The sequence below is a fragment of the Talpa occidentalis genome, unplaced genomic scaffold (genome assembly GCF_014898055.3).
Source record: "Talpa occidentalis isolate TD23 unplaced genomic scaffold, MPIMG_talOcc4v2.1 talOcc4.7, whole genome shotgun sequence".
NCBI lineage: Eukaryota > Metazoa > Chordata > Mammalia > Eulipotyphla > Talpidae > Talpa > Talpa occidentalis.
Window position 1 is genome coordinate 38,518,842 of NW_023605083.1, and position 25,305 is coordinate 38,544,146.

Here is a 25,305-nt window from a genome sequence, read left to right on the forward strand (position 1 = left end):
AACTTCGAGGTTCCTCTCTGCCTTTGCTCATGCTGCTCCCTTGGTTCTCAAAGTCCCTTCAGAGCTGTGTCTGCCATCCCTTTTTCTTCTGTGCCAAGGACCCTGTGCCCACCTAGCGGAATTACCCTCTTCTTTGTCTCTCCTGATAGCCTGTGCAGTGGAGGGATCAGATAAACCCTACCTGCATCCTCTCCACCTGGCAATGCAGCTAACATTTAGGGGGTAATTAGTAAACATGGAATGGCTACCTAACTGAATGTCCCCTGGCATCAGTGAAATGAAAGCGTTCATCCAGAGAGCCCTACACCTCCCAGAAAGCCAGACCAAGATTAGTATAGCTCCTGGGCCAACCCCTAGGCAGGCTGATAACTGCCCTCCACCACCCCCATCCCCACCAACATCTCCAGTCTAGACAAGAAGCCAGCACACTCCTCCAGTGACCGCTACTGTTTATTATCACTAGAATAGGGCTCTAATGTGTGTGTGTGTGTGGGGGGGGCGGCAGGTTTTGCAAATACCAAATCTCAAGTAGCAAGACCTCTGTCTGACCTCAGAGCCCCAACAAAGTGGGGGCAGTTGGGCCATGAATCCAATAAATACGGAGCTGCCTCTGCCCTGTTAAAAGGACAGGTTGGCACAGGGCTCTGGAGCCTGGCTGCCCTGGCCTGCCCTGGGGTGGGGAGAAGTCGTCATTCCTCTGCCGGCTTCACTTGCTTGGCAGCCTCTAGTTGGCAAAGTAGCTCATCCCACTGCACAAATTGTTTGGAGAGAAGCATTATCTGGTTGTAGGTCAAGGTGAGAACAGGCATCTGCATAAGACAGATTTTACATCTGCCAAAAAGGGATGAGGTGGGAAGCAGGGGAACATACAGGATGGTTAGAATGGGATGAGAGAGTTAGAGATGGAACAACAGGACAGGACTTTGGACAGCACACCTCAGGGGCTGGGCTGAGCAGAAAGGATACAGTCTTGTTGTATTCCTCCAGCAGAGCCTTGGACTCCTCTGTGATCTCCGTACACTGGTCCTGTGGGGCCAAGATGTGGCAGAGAGAGGAGTTGGGCAAAGTCCTCACTTCCCACCAAACTTTCTGCCTCATCAGGGATCCTCGCTCCCCATAGAGCCTACAAAAAGTGATGTTTAATGTTTAACCCCAGAGTGAAAAGGAGAAAATTGCTAAGGGGACACTTCCTGGCTCCAGACTAGGTGCCCTAATAGTAGTTCAAGGGCTAATGGGAGGGGGAGTGGACCACACATTGAAGGAAACATTCCTGCTTGTATATGTCTCCTTTTCCCCTGCCCCTGATCTCTATACCCTCTTTGAACTTCACAATGGGGTCTCAGAATAGTGAGAAAAGAACTCCAACCATAGTCAAGGCCACACCATCTCCAGGGATATTGGGGTACCTCCCAACATCTGGAGTCTCAGAATAGCCCTACTCTGGGAGATCTGGATGCGGCCCTAGTCAAGTTCCTTCCATTGTCTAGGGCAGATGGGAATAAAGGATAAACCCCCAAATTGCCTCTGTTGCTGACATCGCAGGCGCCTAAGAGTACTAGCCCAAGTGACAGGGGTGGGGACCAGGTGCCTCACAACCTGGACTCTCCCTTCCAGTCCTCTCCCCTCCCCTACCTGCTGCTGGATGTGGATCTGGGCCAAGCGCTGCAGGCGGGCGGCATGTTCAGGAACGGCTGTAAAACACAACGCACACTGCCAGATGATGCCTGTGCCTTCCCTCGGGACTGCTCAATAGTCTATTAGGTCTTCGGCAGGATTAGAGTATTGAGTGGAGAAGCTAAACAAACGCCAGGCTTCATCGACCGCTGCAGCCTGGAGGTGGTGGGGGGGTGGGGTGGGGGGCTCCCTACCCGCCCCAGTCTTACTCTGGGACCCATAGGGATAGGGAGGATACAGGATCCTAGAAGAAGACAAAACCATGGGATCCCCAAAGTTGCCCTGTACCCCCACCCCAATGCTATCAGCAGGACCAGGTAAAGAGAGCTTTGCTGTCACAGGATCTGTCCCTTTGCTCCCAGCCAGGGGGACCAGGTCTGCCCGCCGAGAGAACAGAGTCTGCAGGTGGGTTAAGGATGAACATCAGGTTCCTGAGCTGGCCACCTGAAACCCAACACTCAGAGCCTCAACCACCATACTGGCCCCACAGCTAAAGGCTGTCAGATGCTCAGCAGGTAGTTGATCAGAAGTAGGGAGGGGGAGCTGGGAAAAACACCTCCAGAGACAGACAAGATGGATATCTGGATTCAATTAAAGCCAGTCTGCTTGTCAGAACCCAGGCCAAGGGATCACTCTCAGCAGTGCAGCAGGAAGAATTCACACACCTGGCAAGGGCTCCTACAGTAAAATCTGGGCTCTGCAGCTCCTCATAGGACAGATGAAGGGTGGGGCAGAGGGCAGAGGAAATGCTAGATTTGGAGGTTGCTGGTTTATACTAGTGTCCTGGGTTTACAGTAGGCCCAATTGCCTGAGGTTCTGAAACTGCATACTCTGCCCTGGTGGCAGGCACCTCCAGTGTGAGGTAAAGGCAAGGAGTAGACCCAGCTGAGTCCTGGGAACTTGGGACACCTGCCCAGCCATTCTACCCTCCCCCCCAAACAGAGAAGTGGAGCAACAACCCCACAGAGGTACCTTTGATGTGAGCACTGTCCAGCATGGGCACCAAAGCTTCCACTTGCTCTAGGAGCGCAACCTGGGAGAGGATAAACTGCTCCTCTGAGGGAGAAACAGAAAAGATCATGGCAGCAAGGAAAGTCTGGGCAACGCTACTCTTACAAGAGGATGAGAACCTGCCAGGTGAGAGATCTGGGTGTTGGAACTTTGCACAGCTCTTCTACCCACTGCCCCCTTCATTAGGTGCACATTACCCTCTTCAGCCCCCACCTCTCCTGGATGCCTCTGGTCTGACCCATCTTGAGCCCAAGGAGCCTCTACATTTCTCTAAATCCCACCTTTCTCCAAGCTTCTTCTTGCCTCCTATTAACAAGCTGAGTGAGCCTCTCCTAGGTCCCAGGAGACATGTACCTTCTAGTTACTTCAACTTGGGTTTCCACACCCAAGGGCTCCTGGAAGGTGTAAAAGAGGAGACGGTGTGGCAGATTACCAGGCAGGTTCTGCTCAATGGTTTGGAAAGGCAGAGATAATGACAAGCTCCCAGAAGGCTGGGAGAGGAACGAGAGAGTCCAATGAAGAAAGTGTGGATTTCTATGGTTACATAGTGTGAGAAGGGCATCCAAGAAGGGAGAACATTATGTCAAACATTTGGAAGCAAGAATGCTTGTCAATTAGTAGACAGGAAAACATTTAGTTGGCTGAAGTGAACTGAGGAGAGCACAGGTAACAGCTGGATAGGAGGGTCGATCCACCTGACTATAGAGGATTTTGAATGACACACAAGGGAAGGAAAACTTTATCCTAGCTAGGGGAGACAGAGGCACTGAGGTTCCAAGGGAGACAAAGTAGCATGTGGAGATGTGTTTTGGGAAGATGATAATGGACCATGTGCAAGAAGGGAAAGACTAGGATCGAGAAGAGAACTTAGGTGACTGAGCTGCTCATGTGTGAGGGGTTGAACACCAAGTCAGTGGCAACAGGGGGGAATGGAAGGGCTGGACTCAAGAGTCAGTGGGTCAAGATCTGAACTCAGTGCCTGAGCTACCAAAATTCATCGGGAGGCCCTTTGGGTGCTCTGACAGCCCTCTCATCAGGAGCTGCCACATCCTCACCCAGTCCTCGGTGCTGCACTACTTCTGCCTCAGTCTCCCTCCTAGAGTCTGATCTCCACACTGGGTTACCAGGCTCAGGTCCCCAAAGAAGGGACTCTTTCTCCCCAGCTCTGGCTATACCCACGCGGGCAAGGATGTCTGGCTCGTCACTGCCTACCTCACACCTAGGGTGGCTGGATGACAGCAGATGATCATTAAACATCTTTGAATGAATGAACAAACACAGGTGCCTGGCAAACCCTATCTCATGGAGAATCTGACTGATAACCAGACATTGCCAAGACAATTGTTCCTGCCTAGAACTCAAATTCTGGAGCTTTCTCACATGAAATAAAGATACTAAAACCAGTGCTCTCGCCTCTTCTAAATGCAGTGCTCACGGCCCTCATCCTTTTGTAGAAGCTCCACTATCCAGTAAGCAGAAGTGAAGAAGGTTCTGAGGGAAAATCCTAGAGGAAGAAGATTGATAGAACACTGGAGTAGCTCCCACTGTGCCTGCCAGCATGGCCTGCCTGCAGCTGGCCCAGAAGTATACCACACCCAATGCCTATAGGAGGACCACTGGACCACATTGGCCTCAGTACACAGCCAGGCCAGAATTCCAGAGAGCAGCTTCCAGGGTAATATCCATGGGAAGACTGCCAGGAGGCCATTTTTGTGCCCAACATCCCCACAACCTGCATCCCCAGATGCATGTACAAACTTTGTCTAGTGCTACCTGCTAAGATGAACTGCAGCTTAAAGGCATCAGGTATGGCGATGCGGTCAATGTACTCAGGATCCAGGTATTTGATCAGGTCTTCAACTAGAAAAGTAGCAAGATGGAAAATGGAATACAATTGGGGAGTAAGACTCTAGGTATCAGGGGACTGGTCAGTCTTAGGGAGAGCCTTGAGTGAGGAGCTGTCACTCTGTCCACCAGCAGGCCTCCATCAGGCCTTCCTATCCCCACTTCCCTGTCTCTCCACCCTGATACCTGCTGGCCAACCTCAGACTTTAGAGCTGGAAACACAATGGCCTGCACTACCCTGTGACCCTCAGCATTCCCACTGAACTATCTTAGGGCGAAAGGCCCCTTGCCTCTCAGTGCCACCAAGAGCAGCCAAAGCTTCATCTGATTTCTAGTTACTGATCCTGTTACTTGCTCTGACACAACTAAAAAGGCATGACAGAGCCAAGGCTGTGCCTAATTGCTCTCCTACTTCTGAACCTTGCCTGAAGAAATTCCATTTCCTCCCTCCCTCCTTCACCAAGGGGAGCTTTCAGGCAGAGCTCTAATCCATAACTTAGGACACAGTCATGCGCTTGGAATTCAATCATAAATTAGAAAGCACACCCCAATTAACCCTTTCTTCCCAGTCTATTCCTGAAGAGCAACTCCAGTGACCTACAAGGCTGAAGGGCCAAGTCCCACGAAGCAGAGGTATAGGCACCTCATGGAAGCACTTACTCTTTTTATACAGAATCTTCACCCTCTCCCTCTTGCTGGCAATGTTCCCCAAAGCCACCTGCACCTTGACCAGGCCATCAGCCACCTGTAAAAGTTAATTCCAAGAGGATTCAGTACCTGGCTGAAGGCTTGAAGAGTGAAGAATCCTCATTCCCTTGACTTCTCAGTCCCAGCAATCTAGGTTGTTTCTCTTCTCCAGTATTAAAGAAAATGCAACCCCACATTCAGGGAATCCTCATGTACTCCTTGTGGTGTTTCAAGTATAATTGGGGGAGGCCTATTTTAGAGTTTATGGGGCACTAACATAAGCTATATATATGGTCCCTGCCTTTCTGGCTGAACCTACCTAGGCGTTAAGGTAGAGAGTGAAGTATTCCAATATTAAAGGGCTGAATTGAGGGGCAGGGTATGGAAGTAAATGACCTCACCCAGATTTTAGATTAAAAAGGTGAGGAATGTCAATATTCAAAGCAGCAGCAGCAGCCAAAGTGGTAGGAAGAAAACCAGGAAGGTTAATATAATAGATGGCAAAGGGAGAGAATATTCTAAGAAGTCAGTTCTCAAATGGGGCACAATCTGCTAGTGACAACTAATGCCAATAGAAGTGTACAAACAGACATGTTACCCCTCTGATCAACCTAACTCCAGGACATACCTGACACTTCACCTTCAGCAGAAGGTCTTCCCATATTAAAAGGGGTTGGGAGGGTAACTGAGTTTCACAGTTGTCAGAATTCAATCACCGGTGTGGGGTGCCAGTCCATACCCAACACCCAGCATTCAATCCCTTTCCCTCCTTGGAGATTTCCTTATCCATCTCTGCTCTGCCACCTCTAGGGTCCCACGGACAATTCATTTAATTGTCCCTGCACAATTCATTTAATTAATTATGCAGGTCTCCACGACGCCCTTCCCTTGTAGCATTCAGTGCTTACTGAAACTCTCAGTCAGATTCTCGAGTGTTGTCAGGTCTCCCCAAGGAGCCTGAGAGAACAGAGGCAATCTTGCACAGCCCACAGCAAGAGGACTTAGCCCTCAGAATCCACGGGAATGGGCCCCGAGGATCCGTCCGATACGCCCCGGGAAGTGTCGAACCTTTGTTATTGCAAATACCAGGCTGAGGGCGACGGGACTGGAGCGGCTGCATCCATCCCGAGGGCCAGATCAGCAAACCAATCGCCCTCTGCCCCAAAGAGGGACCCCAGATGGACCCCAGATCGCTCACCTTCCGCGAGCCGCGTGACCCGCCCGGTCCGTACACCCAGCGCTCCAGCTCCTCCACCCGGGCCTGCAGCCGCTGCACATCGGTCACGGCCGCCATAGCTACCGCCGCCCGCCTCGGCCAGGGAACAACCCAAGGGCGGGACGTCCGTCCAAATAGAGATGACTGGCCAATCCGAGTACATAGTTGGCCCTCCACGCAGGAAGTGACGCCCCGAGTCAGGGTCTTGGTAACGGAAGTGGCAGGACGGGACCACGACAGCTGTCATAAGCTACCTGGTTACCTAGGCAACGGCTAATCTGTCAGTCCCGTTCCCTAACTTCCAACTCCTGCTGGTCAACTTCTACCTTTCTTTTTCTCATCCCAGGGTACCAGAGAAGTTTCCTCCCCGGCCCCACACCCGGTTCGGAAAATGCACACACACACACACACACACACACACACACCCTTTATTCCAGGATAGTCCACTCCTATAGATCAGTAAAAGGCCCTATGAGACACCTTTTGAAGTTTTCTGAGGTTCGAGAGATTAGATGCCTTGCCCAAGGCCACTCAAAACTGTAGCAGCAGAATCAGGATTTGAACTCAGTCTGATTTTTGAGACTGAGTTCTCTTACTCTCATCTCACGGGCTTTTGCTGTTCTGTCTTCCCCTCTGAGAAGGTAGTCTTTATAGACCACACGACTCCTCCCCAACCCCCAGACAAGAAGAAGAGGCACTAGAGGAGGGACTGCAGCTTTATTGTCCAGATGTGATCGGAGGGACAGCTCCTTCACAACACCCCAACCCAACTCTTCAGCTGGCTCTGAAGAGAAGCAGATCTGACTTCAAGAGGTGGGGTCCTAGCATAAGCGTAACAGTGAGGAGCACTGACAAAGGGGGTGGGGGCGCATGAGGTGATTGGTTTTAATGGGGGAAGAACTCTTTGGTAGATGCTGCTAAAGTTGGCCAGGGAGGATGTGCCCTCCCTTTACAATGAGGTAGATGTAATATCAAAAGAAAACTCTTTGGTTTTAAATCCACATGGCATGGTGGGCAGTGGTCACCTCCCAGGGCTGGGTCCTAGAGTGGATATCCTGGGAGAATTAAGATGTGGGGGGGGCTGTCTCGTCCCCCCTCAGCAATGGGTTTGGAACACTTAATTCCAAGTGGGAGCCCTCAAGGTGAGGTACTGGAAGGGGGTCCTGTAGGGGGCGGGGGTGCAGGGTTGGTTGGACCCTGAGAGGCTGGTACAGGCTGGCGACGGGCAAAAAGGACACCTACAAAGGGTTGAGGAGATGGTATAGGGTAAACACAATCAGGAGGGGGTGGGCATGGAAACAGAAGAAGGAAACAAAAGTCAGTGTCTGATTACTAGACCATCACACATATACCCCATCACAAACCAATGAGGACAAGCCCCTTGAGTTAGTTAAGAGAATCCTATGCTAATGTAGATACCTTAAACAGGTAAGCAAGAAATATTTACATGGATACAGAGGCCCGTTACAAGGCAGACATCCCATGGGACCCATGCCAGAGAGGTCATGCCTTGGACCCCATGCCATGTAGATACCACCTTTAACCCATGCTAGTGTAGCAGCCCCCTGAACCCCAATGTCTCCCATGCAAGTTTGGATATCCCTAAACTTCATGCCAGGAGAGAAAGTCTAAAATCCCCATGCCAGTGTAAATACCCCTGACCTCATGCCAGTGTAGATAGCCTGCAGTACCCATACCAGTGTAGACCACCCCGTTGATCTCTAGGGCCATGTTGATACTGCTGATACCACTGCCTGCCAGACTGAGAGGCCCCTCCAGCCGCTCTTCTGTCCAGGAGGGGACAGGGGAGTCACATTTTATGGAATCAGACTTCAGACTTAAAAATACCTCCCTCCATCCCTGCAGACAACCCTCATCCCACTTCAGTCCCATACCTGTAATGACACAGTTGTTTATTGGGGGATCTATATGCCCACCTCCAACACCTCTCAGGAAATGGATCTGTTCTCCCTCAGCGCACAAGTCCAAAGCCCACTCAGCATGAAGCCCCTTCTTACCCCTCAGGGGAACCTTGCCACGGGGAAGGAAACCAGGCCGAGGTGGGTCCATGGGCCCCATCAGCACAGCCCTCTTCTCTGGGGGCTCCTCTGGTGCCAACTTCTCCCGTACAGGTCCCAAGGCCAGGCCCATGGGCAGTGCCAGTCGAGGGGTTGGAATTGCACTCTCCTCTGAAAGAACAGCTCATTCAGCTACTCTGGTCCAACTAACTCTGTCTCTGCATTTGGTTATTCCCTGAGTGGGATCAAGAGAGGTTACCCAATCCAAGCACCAAGTTCAGTCTCCCCTCCCATCCATATTCTCAGCCTAAATGCATTGAAACTGGAATGGCCAAAGTGTCAATATATATCTGGTTGTTCCGAGACAATTGGGGGAATTTCCTTGCTCTTGATTGTTAAATAATCTAGGTCACTGAAGACACAAACTACGTGCAAATATGAGCCCTGGATGGACAAGTGTGGAATGGAATTGCTGTAGATGAAGCACCTTTTCCTGAACCTGACCCCAACCGCAGTAACACCAGCTTTCCAAGGTTTTGACCTGACAGATACGCCTGTCACCAAACTTAAGAGCCCTGACAGCCCCCTCTACCCCAACACTCAATGCCTCCCAGACCTCAGAATTCCCACCTTTTAATGTTCCCTGCATTTCTGCGCCCCACTAGATCTCAGAGATGTCCAAACCTCCATCCCTCTCCCCTCACACCTTTCTTGATGGGACTCGGGCTCAGTTGCGCGCAGGCGTGCGCCGGCAGACCAGAAGCGGAGCCCTGGGTGGGGCGGGGGCCGGACGTAGGGGTGGAGGGAACCGGGCCAGGGCCAGAGGCGGTGCCCGGAGTGCCTCGAGGGGGCGGCCCTGCCAAACCGAAGATCGGTGCCGCTGTGTAAGCCTGACGACGACCTTCGCGGCGGTTGCTGTCGATCGCGGCCTGGAGCTCCCCTGGGGAGCTGAGCGCCCGTGTCTCGCACTCATACGGGTACAGGTACTTCATGTACCTAGGGTGGACCGGGTGGAGGTGGAATGGGAGGCTGGGTCCAGCTGATCGAGCCCCAGACGCTGGCGCCCCGCCCCAGGCCCCTCCACGCCCCGCGCTCCCTCCCTGGCCTGGCTCTGCCCCTCGCGCGCTTGGCCTCACTGCGTTCGTAGAGTGAAGGCGGCCGAGGTGATGGTGGTGGGCAGACTCAGGCCGCGCGTGACCTCACGCCACACCTTGCGGTTGATGACTTCCACCAGGCCACCCTTAGCAGTCACCAAGCGAAACAGCGCGTACAGGTCCAGCACCTGTTTAGCCATGATGGGCACACGGTTGACTGGCGTTCCTGGTGGGGAGGAGGGAGAGAGGACAGTCAGGACACTAAGACTAAGACCTGGGGGCACCCTCAGACTGGTGGAGGTGACTGCCTGGAGGAGGCGGGCGGGACCTCCAAGAAAGTAGAGGGGGAGGGATGGAGAGAGGTAGCATTCCAGGAACAACCTACAGAGCTGGAAGGACCAGAAGCTCAAACCTGGGGTCAGCAAACTTCTGTAAAGGGCCAGATGGTGTTAAACGACCTCTGTCAGAACTACTCCACGCTGCCATTTGTATAGCCTGAAAGCAGCTATAGGAGATAGTTGAAGGAATGGGTTCAGCTGTGTTACAATAAAACTTTATTGATACACTCTGAAAATCGAATTTCACATCCGGAAATGTTCATCTTTCCATTTTTTTCCATTATTTAAAAATGTGAAAACCGGGGCCGGGGGTGAAGGAGGGTGCATTAAAATAAAAATTTTTAAATGTTAAAATCTTATATCGCAGTGGGGCTAGATTTGGCCCACAGGCTTTATAGCTTGCTGACCCCTGGAATATATCTATAGGAAGGACTTCCTGCCAGGGCAGAAGAGCCCGACTCCCCTAAGCAGCAACCCCGGGGTGGCTGGCAGAGGCCAGGGCATGGTGTTTGGGTAAGAAGCAGCCTCCCCCCACCACCTCCAGCCTCGGCTCGCTGCGCAGCCCGCGCCGCCCCCGCCGGCCAGTCCTGACAAAGGGGCCTGTCTGCGCTGAGCGATGGGCCCCAGTTAATTCCTTACCGATCCCGTCCCCTTCCGCAGCCGCCTTTGGACCCGAACAATTAGCCGCGGCCTGATTAATGGGGGGAAATTATCGGCCCCGGGGGACCCCCTCCCCCTGCGGAGGGAGCAGAGGGAGGCAGGGACCAGAGGGAGGCAGAGCTCCCGGCCTAGGGTGGGAGGGAGTGCTGGGATCCGCTCAGACCACGGTACCCCATCTCCAGGGGACGGGAGACCTCGAGGAAGACACAAGGCGCGGACGCTAGAATCATAATGAACCTCCCTGGGGAGCAACAGGGCCTGGGGACCTATCGAGGGTCCCTGCTAGGAAAGGACCGGAAAAGAATGCTGGACTGGTGGGGGGTGGGGGGGAGCCCGAGGGACTTTGGCCTGCAGCGCCACTAAGGGAGGGGCCGCAGTGCAGCCAGTTAATTAGCGGCTTATCAGGCTGCGCTCGGAGTGAGTTAATTAGCTTTGTAGAGAGAGATAATGAGTCAGTCTTCGGACCCATGAATCTGGGGAGAAGCTGAAGTGATGGACTGTCGCCCACCCTATTCCCCTCCTGGACCCTTTTTGCATTCTCTTCTAGCTCTGAAAAAGAAAAATTCCTGGAAAGGAATTCCTCCTCCTCCACAGTCCCAGCCTATCCCATGAGAAGTCCCTCCTTCAAGCTTAATCCCAGTGCTATCTGCTGTAGGGCACATGGGGTGTTCCCCTGTCTGAAGCCGGGGAAACTGAGGAAAGCCCAGCCTGGAGGAAGGGCCAATGAAAGAGGACCAAGGCAAGCTCAGCCTTCCAGTCCGGAGAACTCCCGGATCCCTGGCCAGCCCCCAACCAGTTCCCCCCTCCCACCCACCCAATTGATCCCACACTCATTAACCTGACAGTGGGCTGGCCACTAATTAATCCCTGGGTGGAGGAGGGGGGCAGGGTCAGAGGTTAAAGACGCTATCAAGGGCCCAAAGGACAGGTGCTACCAAGCTCAAGACTGCAGAGAGAACCCAACCCTGGGACTAAAGCCTGGAGTCTCCCTTGCTTAAACTGGAAGTGGGGGAGGGGGGCATTCCAAGGTCCTCCCCACCCTCATGTAACCCCACTTACCCCTCTTTTGCATGAAGCTAAAGAGGTCATCCAGAAATTCCTTCCTCTTGGGGTCTGCATCAAGCTCGTAGAGCTGGGGAAAGACTGAGGTTATTTTCCAGCTCTGCTGGCCCTCCCTCTTCCCTGTGCTCCCCACTCCAACTCAAAGTGTACCCTGCACAAGGGTCCCAAGCTGAAGGAGTGAGTTGGGTCTGAATGTGGACTCCCTCGTATCAGGTTCTCTTGCCCTGGGGGCAGGTAGGGACACTTTTTCTAATGCTCAGGGAGACCTCACTGCCCTGAGCAGCTCAAAGCACCCATCTGGGGAGTAAGGGAAGAGAGGAAGCTGTGGAGAAAGTCCACCCTCCTGGGCATACACAGAACCCCAGGGAGGAAGTCAAGCTGGGGATGTGTTTCACACTGAGAAAAATGACAGAGACACTCATTCACTCCAAATTATCCCTGCAAGGACTTCTAGCTATGCACAGCATCCCTATGCGCCCGGACTCTAGGGCTGGGGAAGAGAGCAAAGGAGCCTGGAACTCACTGCTCAAGCAGGGAGATGCTCAGAAGCTCCTGGGTACCACGGCCCCCTCAGCCTACCTGATATGATTGCCTTCAGGGACAATGACCTGGTCACTATGGAAGCTGCCTCGGAGGCAAGCGCCCTGCACCATCCAGGTTACGCATCCCCCATTCCACCACCTGTATTCCTTTCCAAATACCTCCCAGGAGGAACAATCCAGTTACGTACCCAGAGTAACAATCCCATAGGCAAAGTCCATCCCCCAATAAGAATTCCCAGAGCAAAAACATACCGGTGAGTAACAAACCCCAGAGGTCCACCTTTAGAGCTGTACTGAATCCTAAGTCTTAGATGAATTCCCACAAGTAACACATACATTTTCCACGTAATAGCCCCTAGAATTATACCCAAGAGAAAGAATCTCTGGAGCCACATCTCCAGAGTGACACTCGCTGTTTTACATTAATACCACAAAACACTACCATAGACAGACACTTCTGCAAAATAGACAAGACAAGCACCCTGTGAGGGACACCACCAGAACAGCAACCCTCCAGTCACTGTCCTGCATAAAACCTCTAGAGTAACAGCCTGGAACAGGATAACATCCAGCTGGGTTCCAGCCTCAGGGAGAAAGAACTTCAAATAAGACCCTGGGAGTAAGTCTTTGTCACTCCCAGATGCACAGAGGTCTGCAGCTGTAGTGGCCACTACAGGCTGAGTTCTGCCACCCATTCAGGTCAGGCAGAGGATTTGGATGGGGGAGAGCAGCAGGGGAGCGGGGGTTTCAGACTGCCAAAGGAATGACGCCTCCATTCTGTTTCTAAATATGACCTTGCAATTTGATGCGTAAGAAAGTAGGCCTGGATGGTGCTGGTACCGGAGGCCACAACCTCCAGATCCCCCTCAGAAGAAATCTGGAAGACTCCTACACCCTGCACTTTCCCTTTCAGCCCACGAAGAGCCTCCAGTCTTTCTGCCTCCAGGTTTCTGGTTTCTCCTGCTCTCCTTAGTATGCCTGTACACTGGGTACAAGGCTCTCGCTCGCTCTCACTATCTCACTATCTGTCCTCCGGTCTTCTCGCTGTCTCTCTCCAGGTCTCTGCGTCTGTTTTTCCATCCTGCAGAGGGCAGTGGAGTGAGGTGGGCTCCTGATCACCTGGTTGTGCTTTTGCGCAGAGGGGAGGAAAGGGGAAGGCCTGACATGGAGGGGGTCCTACCTGCTTGAACTGTTCCTCATAGGTCCACTCATGGGGATGAGGTCCAGGGGGCTGGTGGGAAGGTGAACTAGGGCCCTGGGTGCCTGGACGGCTCTCCTCAGCGGCCTCCTCCACAGCCCCTGCTTCCTCTTCCTCTTCCTCCTCTTCTGCCGTGTCCTCTTCTTCAGCTCCAACCTCACCAAAAGCCCCCTCAGGGGCCTGCAGGGTCCGGTGGCCGGGCATGGGAAGCCGGGGTGACTGCGGTGGGCGTGGAGGGGCCAATGGCCCCACCCCCTGGGCCAGTCTGGCTGCCTGCTGCCTCTGCAGGGCCTCCATGACAGCTTCCAGGCGCAGTCCCCCAGGTGGAGGGGGCACCAGGCGGGGTCCCGAGGAAAGGGCTGCCTGTGAGGGGGGGAATTATGGGTGCTGGACCCTGCCGCCCCCACGACCCCCAACAGAAGAGGCGGTGGTCAGAGATTCAGGGAAGTGCAGGGGGCCAGAGGGAAAAGACAGATGGCCTTCTCCGAGACTGGCAGGGACAGAGGGGCAAAATGAGCATGAGGCAGAGACCCAAAGAGGCAGAAATGGGCACTGCCCGAGGACTGGCAGACACCGAGTAAGCCAAAGGTGACAAGGACCAAGAAACAGAACTGGAGACAAGAGAGAGGGACGGGGAGAGACAATGGATGACAGGGAGACAGGGAGAGAGTCAGAAGTAGGGAGAGAGCAGAGATGAGAGGGGGGCACCGAGACAGAAACAGAGACAGCAGGCAGAGACAGAAAGGAGCAAGGAGAGCCAGAGATGGAATGAGGTGAGATGGATAGATTTGGGTTAGAGCAGGGAGGTGAGAGAGAAGCAGCACACCTGAGTGACAGGCAGTCCAGAGAGACAGAGACACAGGCAGGGAGAACAGAGTGAGACCGGGGTTGAGAGACGGGGAGCCTGACGCTGCGAGAGGCAGAGGCAGGAAAGAGAGCTCGGAAAGACACGGATTCAGGAAACAGACGGGCGCAGAGAGCAGGAGACAGGGGAAAACAGACGGCGACACGCCGCGGAGACGCGGGGCACTGGAATCAGGAGGCGCGGGGGGAGCGAGAGGGCGGCCGGGGCAGAGCCGGCGCTGGGACGGCACCCGGCGGGCCGGGCACGGCGGGGTCTCGATGCCCGCGCTCCAGCTCCCGGCGCCCGGCGGCCACACTCACCAGCCTGGCGCGGCCCGCTGCCCCCGGCGTCTCCACGATGCTCCCTTGCTCCGCCCGCCTCCCGGGCGGGCGACCCTGGCCTCGGCTCGCTTCCCTGCGCCGGGGTACCCCGCGGTGCGCTCCCGCCGGCGCGCGCTCCTCTGGCCGCGGTGCGCTCACTCCGGCGCTGCTGGCCGCGGGGGCGGGACCCGAGCCCGGCCGGGGCGGGCGGGGGCGCACGGAGAGAGCTCCGGTGGGCACTGCCGCTCCCAGCCCCCCCAACAGGTGTCTCCCACCCTCCAAACGGCCAGGTTCAGCGGGGAGGGGCTCTGGAGAGCTGCCGGGAATCTTGCACAGGGAGTGAGAGGTCCACCACCTCTGGGCTTTCAGTCTGCCGCGCTGGACTCCGGGCCAGGGCCCCGCCCAAGCTCGCAAGTCGTGCCCCCGCCTCAGTGCCTGGCATTCATAGACAAACAGCCGTGTCCACACACCAACACACTCGTCACAAGTTCAGGCACCTGGCTGCTTTGTCCCCTCACCTACTTGGTTACCACTGCACAATGACCTGGGGAGGTCCTGATCATGAGGGGGATCACTTTGTGGGAACCTGGGGTGAGTGTGGCAAGCCTGTCCACGTGCTGCACACACTGCAGTTTGTACAATACGTCTATAAAGCAGTGGATTCACACCTCTGCACTTATCAGAGGCCTCTGAGAAGACTGCACACCCACAGCAAGGTACATAGACCACATGCAGATACAGCCGGTTTTTAGCTCTTAGATGATGTTCTGTTATGGAAGATTTCAAACAGCCACACAAGGGCCTCCACGGTGGTGCAGCGGTTGAGCGCTGGGTTGTGAAGCTGCCCGCAGCCTCTGCAGCGCCGGTTCGATCCCCGAACCCCGGGCAAGGGTCCCACATGGCACGCAGATCTCTCCTGCCGTGCCCGCTGCTCCCCTCAGCTGTGTACTTCGTCAGTCTGCCTGTTCTGTTCCCCGCTCTGGCTCTGGTGAATTCTCTCACCCTCCCACGCTTCTGACTGTACCCAGTGCTTGTATAAATAAACAAACAAACAAACAAACAAATAAATCAAACAGCCACACAAGAGTGAACAGCATAGCAGACCTCTGGTACTCATCATGCATTTCAGTAGTGATTACCAATTTGCCTGTCTTTGCACATCCTCCACTCATTTGTGTGACTCCCCAACATGTTTCTCCAGATCCTGTTAATCCACCACTTTTAGTCACTTTATCCCACTTATCTGCCAGATGCTAAGATGCTGTTCCTTTATGGGGGTTCTGAATGGCAAGTCACAATTTCTCCCGTGTGCAGCCTGAACCCCACTCCTCTCAGGCATCCACATACATGCCCGTTTCTTGTGCCCAAAGGTACGGACCTACTAAAATCAAGAGTGCCACCCAGAGGTGATGTCAAGTGTGTGTGAACAACACACATCTGTAGGGGCGACACTTAGCGTGGGTATATAAATATGTCACACCCTACTGGGGGTATCATCCTCTGACTTTATACCCAGTGAGGCACATGTTTCAGAGTAAGAGTCCTCTAAACGGCAGAAATCCACGTGTGACCTTTGCCTCTCCCCTCCTCTCCAAATCAGTTCCCTCCTCTTGGACCCAGCTAGGCCTGGCCCACACTATCAGTGAATCTTACTGGTATCCTCTGGTTGGGTGATACTACCTAACTCTTCCTGTCTCCAGTCCAGCTGCCACTGGCGTATAAGTCCTTGTTCTCTTTAGCCCATCCCTGGCCACACTGAGGTTTGTTCCTGCTCACACCTTTGGCTTGCTCCAGTGCCCTTCTGCACAAACTTTAGAACTGATGGCCAGACCCTCCTCCCCCACGGCTTTGTGTGGTAAGAGTTCTCTTGGGGACAGAGTCAAGCCCCTCCTCTGCCTACCCCTCTTTGAGGCTGGGCCCACGGACAGGCTCAGGGAATGTGCAGAGGCAGGCAAACATGCCATGGGATTCTCCTGAGGCACTGGAGGGCAGAAGGTACATAACTGTGAGACCTCTGTGCCCGGTTGGCTTCCTGGCTGGTAGTTCAAAGAGGAGGTGTCTGGGGCCTCCCTGGTGGCGTGCAGCCTCTGCAGCACGAGTTCAATTCCTGGCCGGCCAGGGAGCAACCCACATGGAGCAGCAGACCTCTCCTGACTTGCCTGCTGCTCCCCTCAGCAGTTTACTTCAGTTAATCTGCCTGTTCTGTTCCCCACTCTGTCTCTGATGAATCCTCTCACCCCCCACATCTCTGGCCTGTACCCCAGCTCTTGTTTGCATAAATAAATCTTTAAAAAAAATAAACAAAGAGGAGGTGTATGGAGAGAGATAGATGATAAGATTCCTCCTGCAAAAGTATAGCTACTGGCTTGGGGAAATTCTAGTTCTGAGGGTTTGGAGATTGCTTTTCAGGGTGCAGAGGAGAGGGGGATGTCAATCAAGTCTTTGGCATCTAGACCAGGAAGGCTGCAACTGGAAAGGGCTGAGAGGAAGGAAAAAGCCTGACTGTGGACTGGTTCAACTCATCTATAGAGGAAGGGTTGTCTCACACACACACAGGCACCTCAGAGGCAGAGCTGGACTTCCGTTCATCCCATGCCTATTTACTAAGCACCAATTTTATTTTATTTTTTTTTAATTAAGATTTTTTTTTTAATAGAGGCATGTTTTATTTGTTTGTTTGTTTGTTTTGTTTATACATGCACTGGGTACAGTCAGAAGCGCGGGAGGGTGAGAGAATTCACCAGAGCCAGAGCAGGGAGCAGAGCAGGCAGAAGGACTGAAGTACACTGCTGAGGGGAGCAGCGGGCAGCAGGAGAGGTCTGCGCGCCATGTGGGACCCTCCGTGGCCAGGGAGCAGCTGGGGATTGAACCGGCGCTGCGGAGGCTGCGGGCAGCTTCGCAACCCAGCGCTCAACTGCTGCACCACCGGGGAGGCCCATAAGCACCAATTTTATACCAGGCACTACTGACCACTGGGGTAAATAAAACAATACCCTATTGGAATGGTGTAATGATATATATATATATATATATATATATATATATATATATATATATATATGTATACACACGCATAGTGTCAAATGGTGATAATTAAAATGGAGAAAAATCTGGGCTGGGAAAATAGGAAAAGTGGTGTGCTAGTTAGTTATGACTGTAACAAATTACACTCAACCTTAGCAGCTTCAAACAACAAATTTATTTTCTCACAATTCTGCGGGTCAGGGATGGGAGGCTGGCTTAACTGGTTTTGGCTCACTGCCTCTCTAATGAAGACTGGGACTGGAGGATCCACTACCAAAATGGCTCACTTGCAAGGCTATAGGCAGGATGCTTTTCTCCCCGGGGGGAACCTCTCCACTGAACTACTGAGTGACCTCCCAACATCCAAGCAGAGAGACTAAATAGGTAGTGATACTTTGTTGTGGGAATCAGACTGTCAGTTCTGTCATATAATATTTGTTAAAAGCATACATCTAAGCCCAGTCCACATTCAGGGGAGAGGAAATCAGTTTGCTTCTTAATGGGAGCAGTATCAAAAACTTTATAGAAGCATGGAGGGACTCACTGAGCAGAAATCAAAGGAGGGGAGGAGGGGAACAATCTGGATTCCTAGGGAAGAGCACTGCAGTCAGAACAGCAGGTGCAAGTATCCTGATATGGATGGAAGTATGTTTGTTTGATGTGTCAGAAAATAGCAAGCAGGCTGCTGGGCTAGTTCTGAGGGTCCCTGAAATGAATGGCTAGATATTTGGTTAGTGGAAACACAGGCCTTGGAGTAGGATCCTGGGGGCAGTGAAAAGACTGAATGAGATGAGATGCCTTTGGGAATATCTGAGCAGACAGTGAAAGTGACTCTGGTTGTTGTGTGGAGAACTCACCTTATATGATGCAAGCATGAGTGCCATCCTTTTTTTTTTTTTTTTTTTAAAGGGGGCCTCCCTGGTGGTGCAAGGGGTTAAGATGCAACCTATGACGCTGTCAGCAACCACTGCAGCATGAGTTTGATACCTAGCCAGGGCTACCCACATGGCACAGCAGACCTCTCCTGTCTCGTCCACTGCTCCCCTCAGCAGTGTTATTTTAGTCAATCTGCATGTTCTGTTCCCCACTCTCTCTGGTGAATCCTCTCACCACCCACACCTCTGGCCTGTACCCCAGTTCTTGTATGCATAAACAAATTAAAAAAGAGATTTACTTATGCATATAAGAACTGGGGTGTAGGCCAGAGGTACAGAGGGTGAGAGGATTCACCAGAGTGGGGAACAGAATAGGCAGACTGAAATACACTGCTGAGGGGAGCCGTGGGCAAGACAAGAGAGGTCTGCTGTGCCATGTGGGTAGTTCCCTAGCCGGGGATAGAAATCGTGCTACAGAAGTTGTGGACAGTTTCACAGTGCTTTGCTTAACCCCTTGTGCCACCAGGGAGGCCCAGTCATCCCTAAAGGTAATAAGCTCAGTGAAATAAGTCAAAGACAAATATTGTATAACCTCATTTATATGTGGAATCTTAAAAAATCATAGAAAAACAGAGAATAGATTGGTGGCTGCCAGAGGCTGGAGATGGGGAAAACATGTAGCCGAAAGAAATAAACCTTCAGTTACAAGTTCCTGGGAAATAATGTACAGCATAAATCGCAGCAGTATGAAGCTACTGCAGCATGAGTTTAATCCCCGGCCATGGAGATAACCCACATGGTGCAGCAGACCTTGCCTGTCTTGCTCATTGTTCCCCTCGGCAGTGTATTTCAGTCAGTCAATCTTCCTGTTCTGTTCCCACGCTCACCCCCTGCACCTCTGGCCTATACCCCAGTTCTTGCATGCATAAATAAATCTTAAAAAAAAGGTAACGTACATGGTGTGCAGACCTCTCCTGCCATGCCCGCTGCTCCCCTCAGCAGTGTACTTCATCACTCTGCCTGTTCTGCTTTCGCTCTGGCTCTGGTGAATTCTCTCACCCTCCCGTGTTTCTGACTGTACCCAGTGCTTGTATAAATAAATAAATCTTAAAAATAACGTATAGATTACAAAATGATTATCACAATAAGGATAGTTAACATCCATCACCTCCCATAGTTACAAATTCTGTTTTTCTTGTGTGACAATTTCCAGATCTACTCTCTAAGCAACTTGCAATAACTATAGTCACTATGCAATAACTATAGTCACCAGAGCCAGAGGGGAGAGCAGAGCAGGCAGACCGGCAAAGTACACTGCTGAGGGGAGCAGCAGGTGGCAGGAGAGGTCTGCGGGCCATGTGGGACCCTCACCCAGCGGCCCCAGACGGAACTGGATGCAGCAGCAGGCAGCTTCACAATCCAGTGCTCAATTGATGCGCCACCAGGGGAGGCCCATATGTTGACATTTTAAACAAATACAATGCAACTTTATCTTGATAAAACTGGAGAAAAGACATAGGTAATATTCAAAGTCACAAAATGGCCAAGTTCACCTGGGAATTCAGAGAAATTTGAGGATTGGGTCCTGAGAAATCAGAGGTTGAGCAGTTACAAAGGATCTAGCAAAAGAGGCAATGAAGAAATATCTTAGAAGCTAAGAGTGATTAACTGTCAAATTAAGGTGGAGAAGAAAACCCCACTGGACTTAGCAACAGACTAGGAAGAGGTTAGGAACCTAGTCCTTATGGGAGGGATGTCTGGGCATCCCTGATAAATGTGGGCTCTGAGCCGAGAGGCAGAACTGGGCTACAGGGGGAAGAAACCCTTGGAGGAGTGACTTTGGAACCCATGACGAGGGGGTAGGTCCCAGTCAGGACACCACAACCAACAAGGTGGTGATGGGTGTTCAGGAAGGTCATTTTGCTTTGACCTCATTCTTTCAGAGCCACAAACTTAAGACTCTTGATGTTTCCAAATGGTTGTGTACTTTTGGGTATTTCTGTTTATTAGAATATCAGGTTTTTATTAGTTCCATCTATTGTTAATATACTGGGAGTCCTAATGAGTGAGTGATCTGGGCCTTTTTCTTTTTTTTTTTTTTTTTTTTTTTATAGAGGCATGTTTTCTTTCTTTCTTTGTTTATACATGCACTGGGTACAGTCAGAAGCGCGGGAGGGTGAGAGAATTCACCAGAGCCAGAGCAGGGAGCAGAGCAGGCAGAAGGACCGAAGTACACTGCTGAGGGGAGCAGCGGGCGGCAGGAGAGGTCTGCGCGCCATGCGGGACCCTCCTCCGGTGGCCGGGAAGCAGCCGGGGATCGAACCGGCGCCGCAGAGGCCGCGGGCAGCTTCGCAACCCAGCGCTCAACCGCTGCGCCACCGGGGAGGCCCGATCTGGGCCTTTTTCAACCTCAGAGCACAGTCAGGATGAAGTAAGTGCCGAGAGGGCAAACACCTGAGGCAACTCTCTTGCTTCACCCAAGTCCTGCTCCTACCAACCTCCGACATCAGACAATGTGCTTATTCCCCACTCCTCAGAGCCCCCACAGAAGTGAGGATCCTAGAAAATGCAGGCCATGAAGGGGAGGAACTCTTGCTCTGGTGAGGGGTGGACATAATCTGGAAAGGTAGGAAAAAGATGGAGGATTATGTCCCTCTCTGTTCAAAAGTGGGTGCACACTGCCACCCTGTGGCCATCCAGGTAAGACTCCCCAGAATGGCAAAGGCAAGACCAAGACACAAACTGCCTCACCCATCCGTGAGATTTTCAAGTGCAGCATTCAAAATTGTGGGATCTTATTATAATAACATGCTGATCCTAAGGTCTCAACCCAGAACTGAGCTGTGGAGACAGACCCAGTTACCTAAAGACTCAATACACCTCCTAAGTGATTACTGAACACACGAAAGTATATTGTCCCTAGTGTGGCCCAAAGACAATGTCTATAAAGTAAGTCACACAAAGGAAAGCCTTTCCAGAGGCCCCCAGGAGTTAGCAGGTTGTCCTGCTGCTGTCACACACAAAGAAATAGAACTGTTCAACAGGTTTTTATTAAGAGACAGACAAATGGTTAGAGAATGCATCAGGGGCAGTGTCTGGAAACTATGATGGGGTATGTGTAGAAATGGCCTTCTCTAGGCCAGAGATGGCCCCCTTGGACCTAAACACACCAGATCCTCTCCCCAGTGGTGGGCCCTGGGCTGAGGTCAATCTCCCCACCATACCCCAGGGAAGGAAGGTGGTCATTTAGGACAGGAGGCCTTGGACCTCAGCATTCTCCATTCTTCTGGTTCCCCAGCCAACTTGATTGCTGAAAGGGTGGGTCCCAGACCATGAGGGCACTTGCATAGCAGGGGAATAGATGGGGGTAAGGCATATGGTGAGGACAGGGAAAGGAAGGGGAAGAGCATCATAGCTGCGGGTGAAGGGGGCCTCCAGAGGCAGCTCGTCTTCCCCGAGGCCCTCCTTTGCTGCTGGGTTGAGGGGTCAGACCCAGGCAGAATACAATACCCACCTCCAACCCTAACTCCAGAGCCCTGAGTGGGGTCAGGAAAGCTCTGGAAAGGCCTGAGTTAGTGAGTCAAGCTTGTGATATGTGTTTGAACATGACTGGCCCCCTTGGCATATGTGGGGAGCCCTCTCTGGATGGGTATGAATGCATGATGCGCCCATACACACAGGATTCAGTATCTGAATGCGTGTCCCATATGTTCCCACGGATCTGTTTGGTTATATAAGCATGTATGTCCCTGCTTGTATGCCAGGAACTCAGTATCTGCATGTTGTGAGTATGTCCCTGTCTTTTCACAAGGGATCCAGTATGTGGATGTGTGCGGGCCTGCCCGCTCCTGTTCATCCACAGGTCCTCTTTTCAGGCCTGGTTGGTCAGGGGTCCTGGCCGAAGAGGTAGGTGGTGAGCTCAAGCCGGAGGCCCCGAGCATAAGCTCGAAGAGTATAGAAGAAGGTGAGGAAGTCCTGCGTGCTGAAGATCGTGTCGGCCAGCGCAAAGGCCAGGGTAGATGGGATGACACCCCGGCCGTACTCCACCATCCACGTGTTTGGCCCCCATTCCACAGCCGTTGCCTCGCCAGGCCCATGCACCACTGTCTCCCCTGGGGGACAGGGAGCACTCATGAGCATTCTAGCCCCGCTGCTGCCCTTCATTACTGCCATCTCCCTGGCCTATGAGCTATCTAGGGGTAGGGGATGGAGAGAGAGCTTTAGGAAAATGAAGAAGCCTTTCCTCCCTGGCCCCTTCTCCCATCTGGAGGGTAGGAGGCCAAGAAAACCTCTCTTAAATTCAGTTCTGTGGCATCACTTGCTCTTGGGGGAAACAAAGGCAGTCCACCTCACCTGACCATGATAGGGGTGTCATGGAAGTCTGTATTCCCAAGCCTCACTCACATCTAGCAGAAATTTAGCTGAACTTCTGCTAGGCCCATTAGATAGGGAAGGGTGGTTACAAGATTCTTGAGGCTTTCAGAGAAAGGTAGCTATTCAGTTACAATCCCTGTTGTGCTTATAATATTCGACCTCAAACTTATTTGGGAGTTCTACTTTTTACATAAATTGCTCTACTTTTTATATAAATTGCATATATATAATTAAGTGAAAAAATACTGTCTACCTTATCCCTTGGGGCAATAGGAGAGTATTTCTGAGTACCCAATTGTCTTCCCAATAACTGTTAGAATACTGGCTGAAGAGAAGCCAATTATCTTGAAAATAATAATAATAATAATAAACGTGTCCTGGCAGATAAAAATCAGACATGGTTAAAGGAAGCCATGTTTTGCTTCCTTTTCACAGAGTAAAGCAACAGGGGCCCTTGTCTTGGCTCAACTACCTACCTGTGGCATACCTAGGACTAAGGGAACCAGGGAGAGAGCCCTCACCACACTTCTTTTCCATGCCATAGCTCCCTCCCCCGTCTCTGCTCACCCCAAGAGAAGGGCCCCGCCTCTCGGACCGAGCATCCCTACCTACCTGGGTAGAAGACCTCACTTTTGGTAGTGCCTTCTCTCCACTGGTGAAAGGTGCCAGAGATGATGGTGTCCGAGATCTCAGCCCAATAGCGCCCTGAGGGACAACAAAATGGACACCGAATATCAGGGCATCAGCACCATCACACAGACTGGCCAAACCTCAGAAAGGAGGGCATGGGCCCTAGCACAGCCCGAGCCTCCCGCTCCGGCCCGTCGCCAGCACTGACCCGAGTGGCCGCCAGAACCCAGGGCGGTGCCGAAGAGCAGCACGTACTCTGTCAGCGAGGCGTGCAGAAGGCACATGGCGCCCATCCAGCCGCCCGCGTTCACGAACACCCACTGCAGCTCCTCGTCGGGCAGCACGTGGCCTGGGTGCAGCTTCCGCAGCTCCACGATCAGCCGAGAGAAGGCCAGCTCGTGGTCCAGCCCTGGGGGACAGCAGCGTGAGGCGCAGCACCGGCCCCGAGCTCGGGAACGGCCCCCCCGGGGCCCCCACTCGGCCCCGGCCTCCCCGGGCGCCGCCCCGCCCGCCCGCCCGCTCCCCCGCCCGCTCACCCGCGTACTGCCGGGCCAGCTGCGCGATCTCCTCGCGCTGGAAGACGAAGCTCTGCGCGCCCAGCCAGAGCCTGACCGCCTGGGCCAGCACGGCCGCGGCCGCCAGCAGCAGCGCGGCCCACACCCACCGCCGGCCCACGGCCCACTGCATCGCGGCGGGCGGCCTGGCGCGGGGAGGCGGAGGAGGGGGCCCGGGCCCGACCGCGACGCCCGCTGCCGCCGAGCTGCGGCGCCGTCCACAGCCCGTTCCCCCGCCACCGCCGTGGTCCGGCGCGGCCCGGCCAATCGGAGCGCGCGGGCACCCGGGCGCCGCCCCCCGGGCGGAAGTGTGTTCTCGCGGGAAGTGGGAGGTGCCGAGGGCGGGCGGGGCGGGGCGGGACGCGGGGCGAGGGGCGGGGCCTCCAGCGAGCGGCGCGCGGCGGGGCGGCCGGGCAGCGGCTCTTCCGGGCCGGCTTGCGGCGGGGCGGCGCGGGAGGGAGACCCCGGAAGGGCAGGCCCGCCCGGCTGGGCTGCGGCGCGGGGAAGCTGACCAGCCCGGAAGCAGGCCTCCCCGGCGCCCCGAGACTGCCAAGGCCAGCCTTTGCTAGCGCAGAAGATGGGGGGTCCTCTACCTGGAGGTTTAGGGAAGGCTTTTTGGAGGCGGTGACACTCCCGCAAGTTTTAAGAGATCTGGGAAGGGCCTTCCAGGCGGAGACCCACTCCAAGAGCAACGGTGCCCGGGAATGAGACAGCGTTGGGGCTTCTGAGGCCTGCAAGTCATTCATTGTTCTGAAGCAGAAGAGGTCAATGTGTTACAGGGCAGGGATGGGGGCACCCCAGACCCCGCAAACCTGCCTGCTCTCATTAGGTTCTGTCATCTGCTCCATCAACACAAAACATATGAGACTTTAATGGGAAGGAACTTTAATACAATTAGGAAACAATACAGGAAAGGCAAAGAATATGGTTTCTAAATCAACTACCCAAAGTTACCTGTCCCCTTGGGGGTAAAAGTCCACCCAAGCAGGATTGGCCCAGAACAAGGCCCCCCAAAGCCTGCCACAAGTCTAAAGCATCTTCCAGTGGGGACCCACAGAAAAGGATCAGAAACCACCAGACAAGTCTGGAAGGAAATGAGCAAAATCAAGACAAAAGCCGCTATTGTCACCTCCCCACGGGTCTCCCACCCACATCTGTGTCAACCAGTCCATGATCAAAAGGCACGTGCAGTTTCTTCACGTGTCTCTCGGCTCCATGCACCTCCTCCAGGTCTCCTGGCTCCATCCTGCTTCCTTCCTTCCTCAGTCTCCCTTGCAGCTTCTTCTCTCCCTGCTCAGCTCCACCCTCCTTTTGGGTGGGGCAGGAAACCTGGAATCTC

At 53.4% G+C, this 25,305-nt stretch overlaps 3 protein-coding genes across 4 annotated transcripts; all 3 read right to left on the bottom strand.

The window, feature by feature from the left end:
• Positions 1-408: 408 nt before the first annotated feature.
• DCTN3 (dynactin subunit 3) lies at positions 409-6,542 on the bottom strand. Of its 2 annotated transcripts, none has more exons than XM_037493032.2 (7): positions 6,416-6,542; positions 5,191-5,275; positions 4,459-4,545; positions 2,647-2,730; positions 1,633-1,691; positions 967-1,026; positions 409-779 (listed from the first exon to the last, which is right to left on the bottom strand). In XM_037493032.2, exons 1-7 carry the CDS (start codon positions 6,509-6,511, stop codon positions 690-692), a joined length of 561 nt encoding a protein of 186 aa, XP_037348929.1. In that variant the 5' UTR covers positions 6,512-6,542; the 3' UTR covers positions 409-689. The 2 variants fall into 2 exon arrangements, with proteins under 2 accessions (XP_037348929.1, XP_037348927.1); XM_037493030.2 differs by having other exon boundaries at positions 703-779; positions 967-1,123.
• A 42-nt stretch (positions 6,543-6,584) lies between these two features.
• ARID3C (AT-rich interaction domain 3C) lies at positions 6,585-14,400 on the bottom strand. The gene is made up of 7 exons (XM_037493029.2): positions 13,328-14,400; positions 11,603-11,675; positions 9,588-9,771; positions 9,158-9,447; positions 8,452-8,622; positions 8,131-8,220; positions 6,585-7,671 (listed from the first exon to the last, which is right to left on the bottom strand). The coding sequence occupies exons 1-7, from the start codon at positions 13,640-13,642 to the stop codon at positions 7,571-7,573; spliced, it is 1,224 nt and encodes a 407-aa protein (XP_037348926.1). The 5' UTR covers positions 13,643-14,400; the 3' UTR covers positions 6,585-7,570.
• Positions 14,401-20,800: 6,400 nt separating this feature from the next.
• On the bottom strand, positions 20,801-24,143 carry SIGMAR1 (sigma non-opioid intracellular receptor 1). Its single transcript, XM_037491889.2, has 4 exons — positions 23,949-24,143; positions 23,621-23,821; positions 23,395-23,487; positions 20,801-22,520 (listed from the first exon to the last, which is right to left on the bottom strand). The coding sequence occupies exons 1-4, from the start codon at positions 24,097-24,099 to the stop codon at positions 22,294-22,296; spliced, it is 672 nt and encodes a 223-aa protein (XP_037347786.1). The 5' UTR covers positions 24,100-24,143; the 3' UTR covers positions 20,801-22,293.
• Between the last annotated feature and the right edge of the window lie 1,162 nt (positions 24,144-25,305).

Coding starts and splice junctions, on each gene's coding strand:
- SIGMAR1 (XM_037491889.2), bottom strand. CDS start 24,099: ATGCAGTGGGCCGTGGGCCGGCGGTGGGTGTGGGCCGCGCTGCTGCTG. Junction 23,822..23,948: donor GCTGGCCCGGCAGTACGCGG/GTGAGCGGGCGG, acceptor GCTGTCCCCCAG/GGCTGGACCACGAGCTGGCC. Junction 22,521..23,394: donor AAGTGAGGTCTTCTACCCAG/GTAGGTAGGGAT, acceptor CCTGTCCCCCAG/GGGAGACAGTGGTGCATGGG.
- DCTN3 (XM_037493030.2), bottom strand. CDS start 6,511: ATGGCGGCCGTGACCGATGTGCAGCGGCTGCAGGCCCGGGTGGAGGAG. Junction 5,276..6,415: donor GGTCACGCGGCTCGCGGAAG/GTGAGCGATCTG, acceptor TAACTTTTACAG/GTGGCTGATGGCCTGGTCAA. Junction 4,546..5,190: donor GAAGATTCTGTATAAAAAGA/GTAAGTGCTTCC, acceptor CTACTTTTCTAG/TTGAAGACCTGATCAAATAC.
- ARID3C (XM_037493029.2), bottom strand. CDS start 13,642: ATGGAGGCCCTGCAGAGGCAGCAGGCAGCCAGACTGGCCCAGGGGGTG. Junction 8,623..9,157: donor CCCGAGTCCCATCAAGAAAG/GTGTGAGGGGAG, acceptor CTGTTCTTTCAG/AGGAGAGTGCAATTCCAACC. Junction 7,672..8,130: donor CAACGGGGTGGTCTACACTG/GTATGGGTACTG, acceptor AACCCTTTGTAG/GTGTCCTTTTTGCCCGTCGC.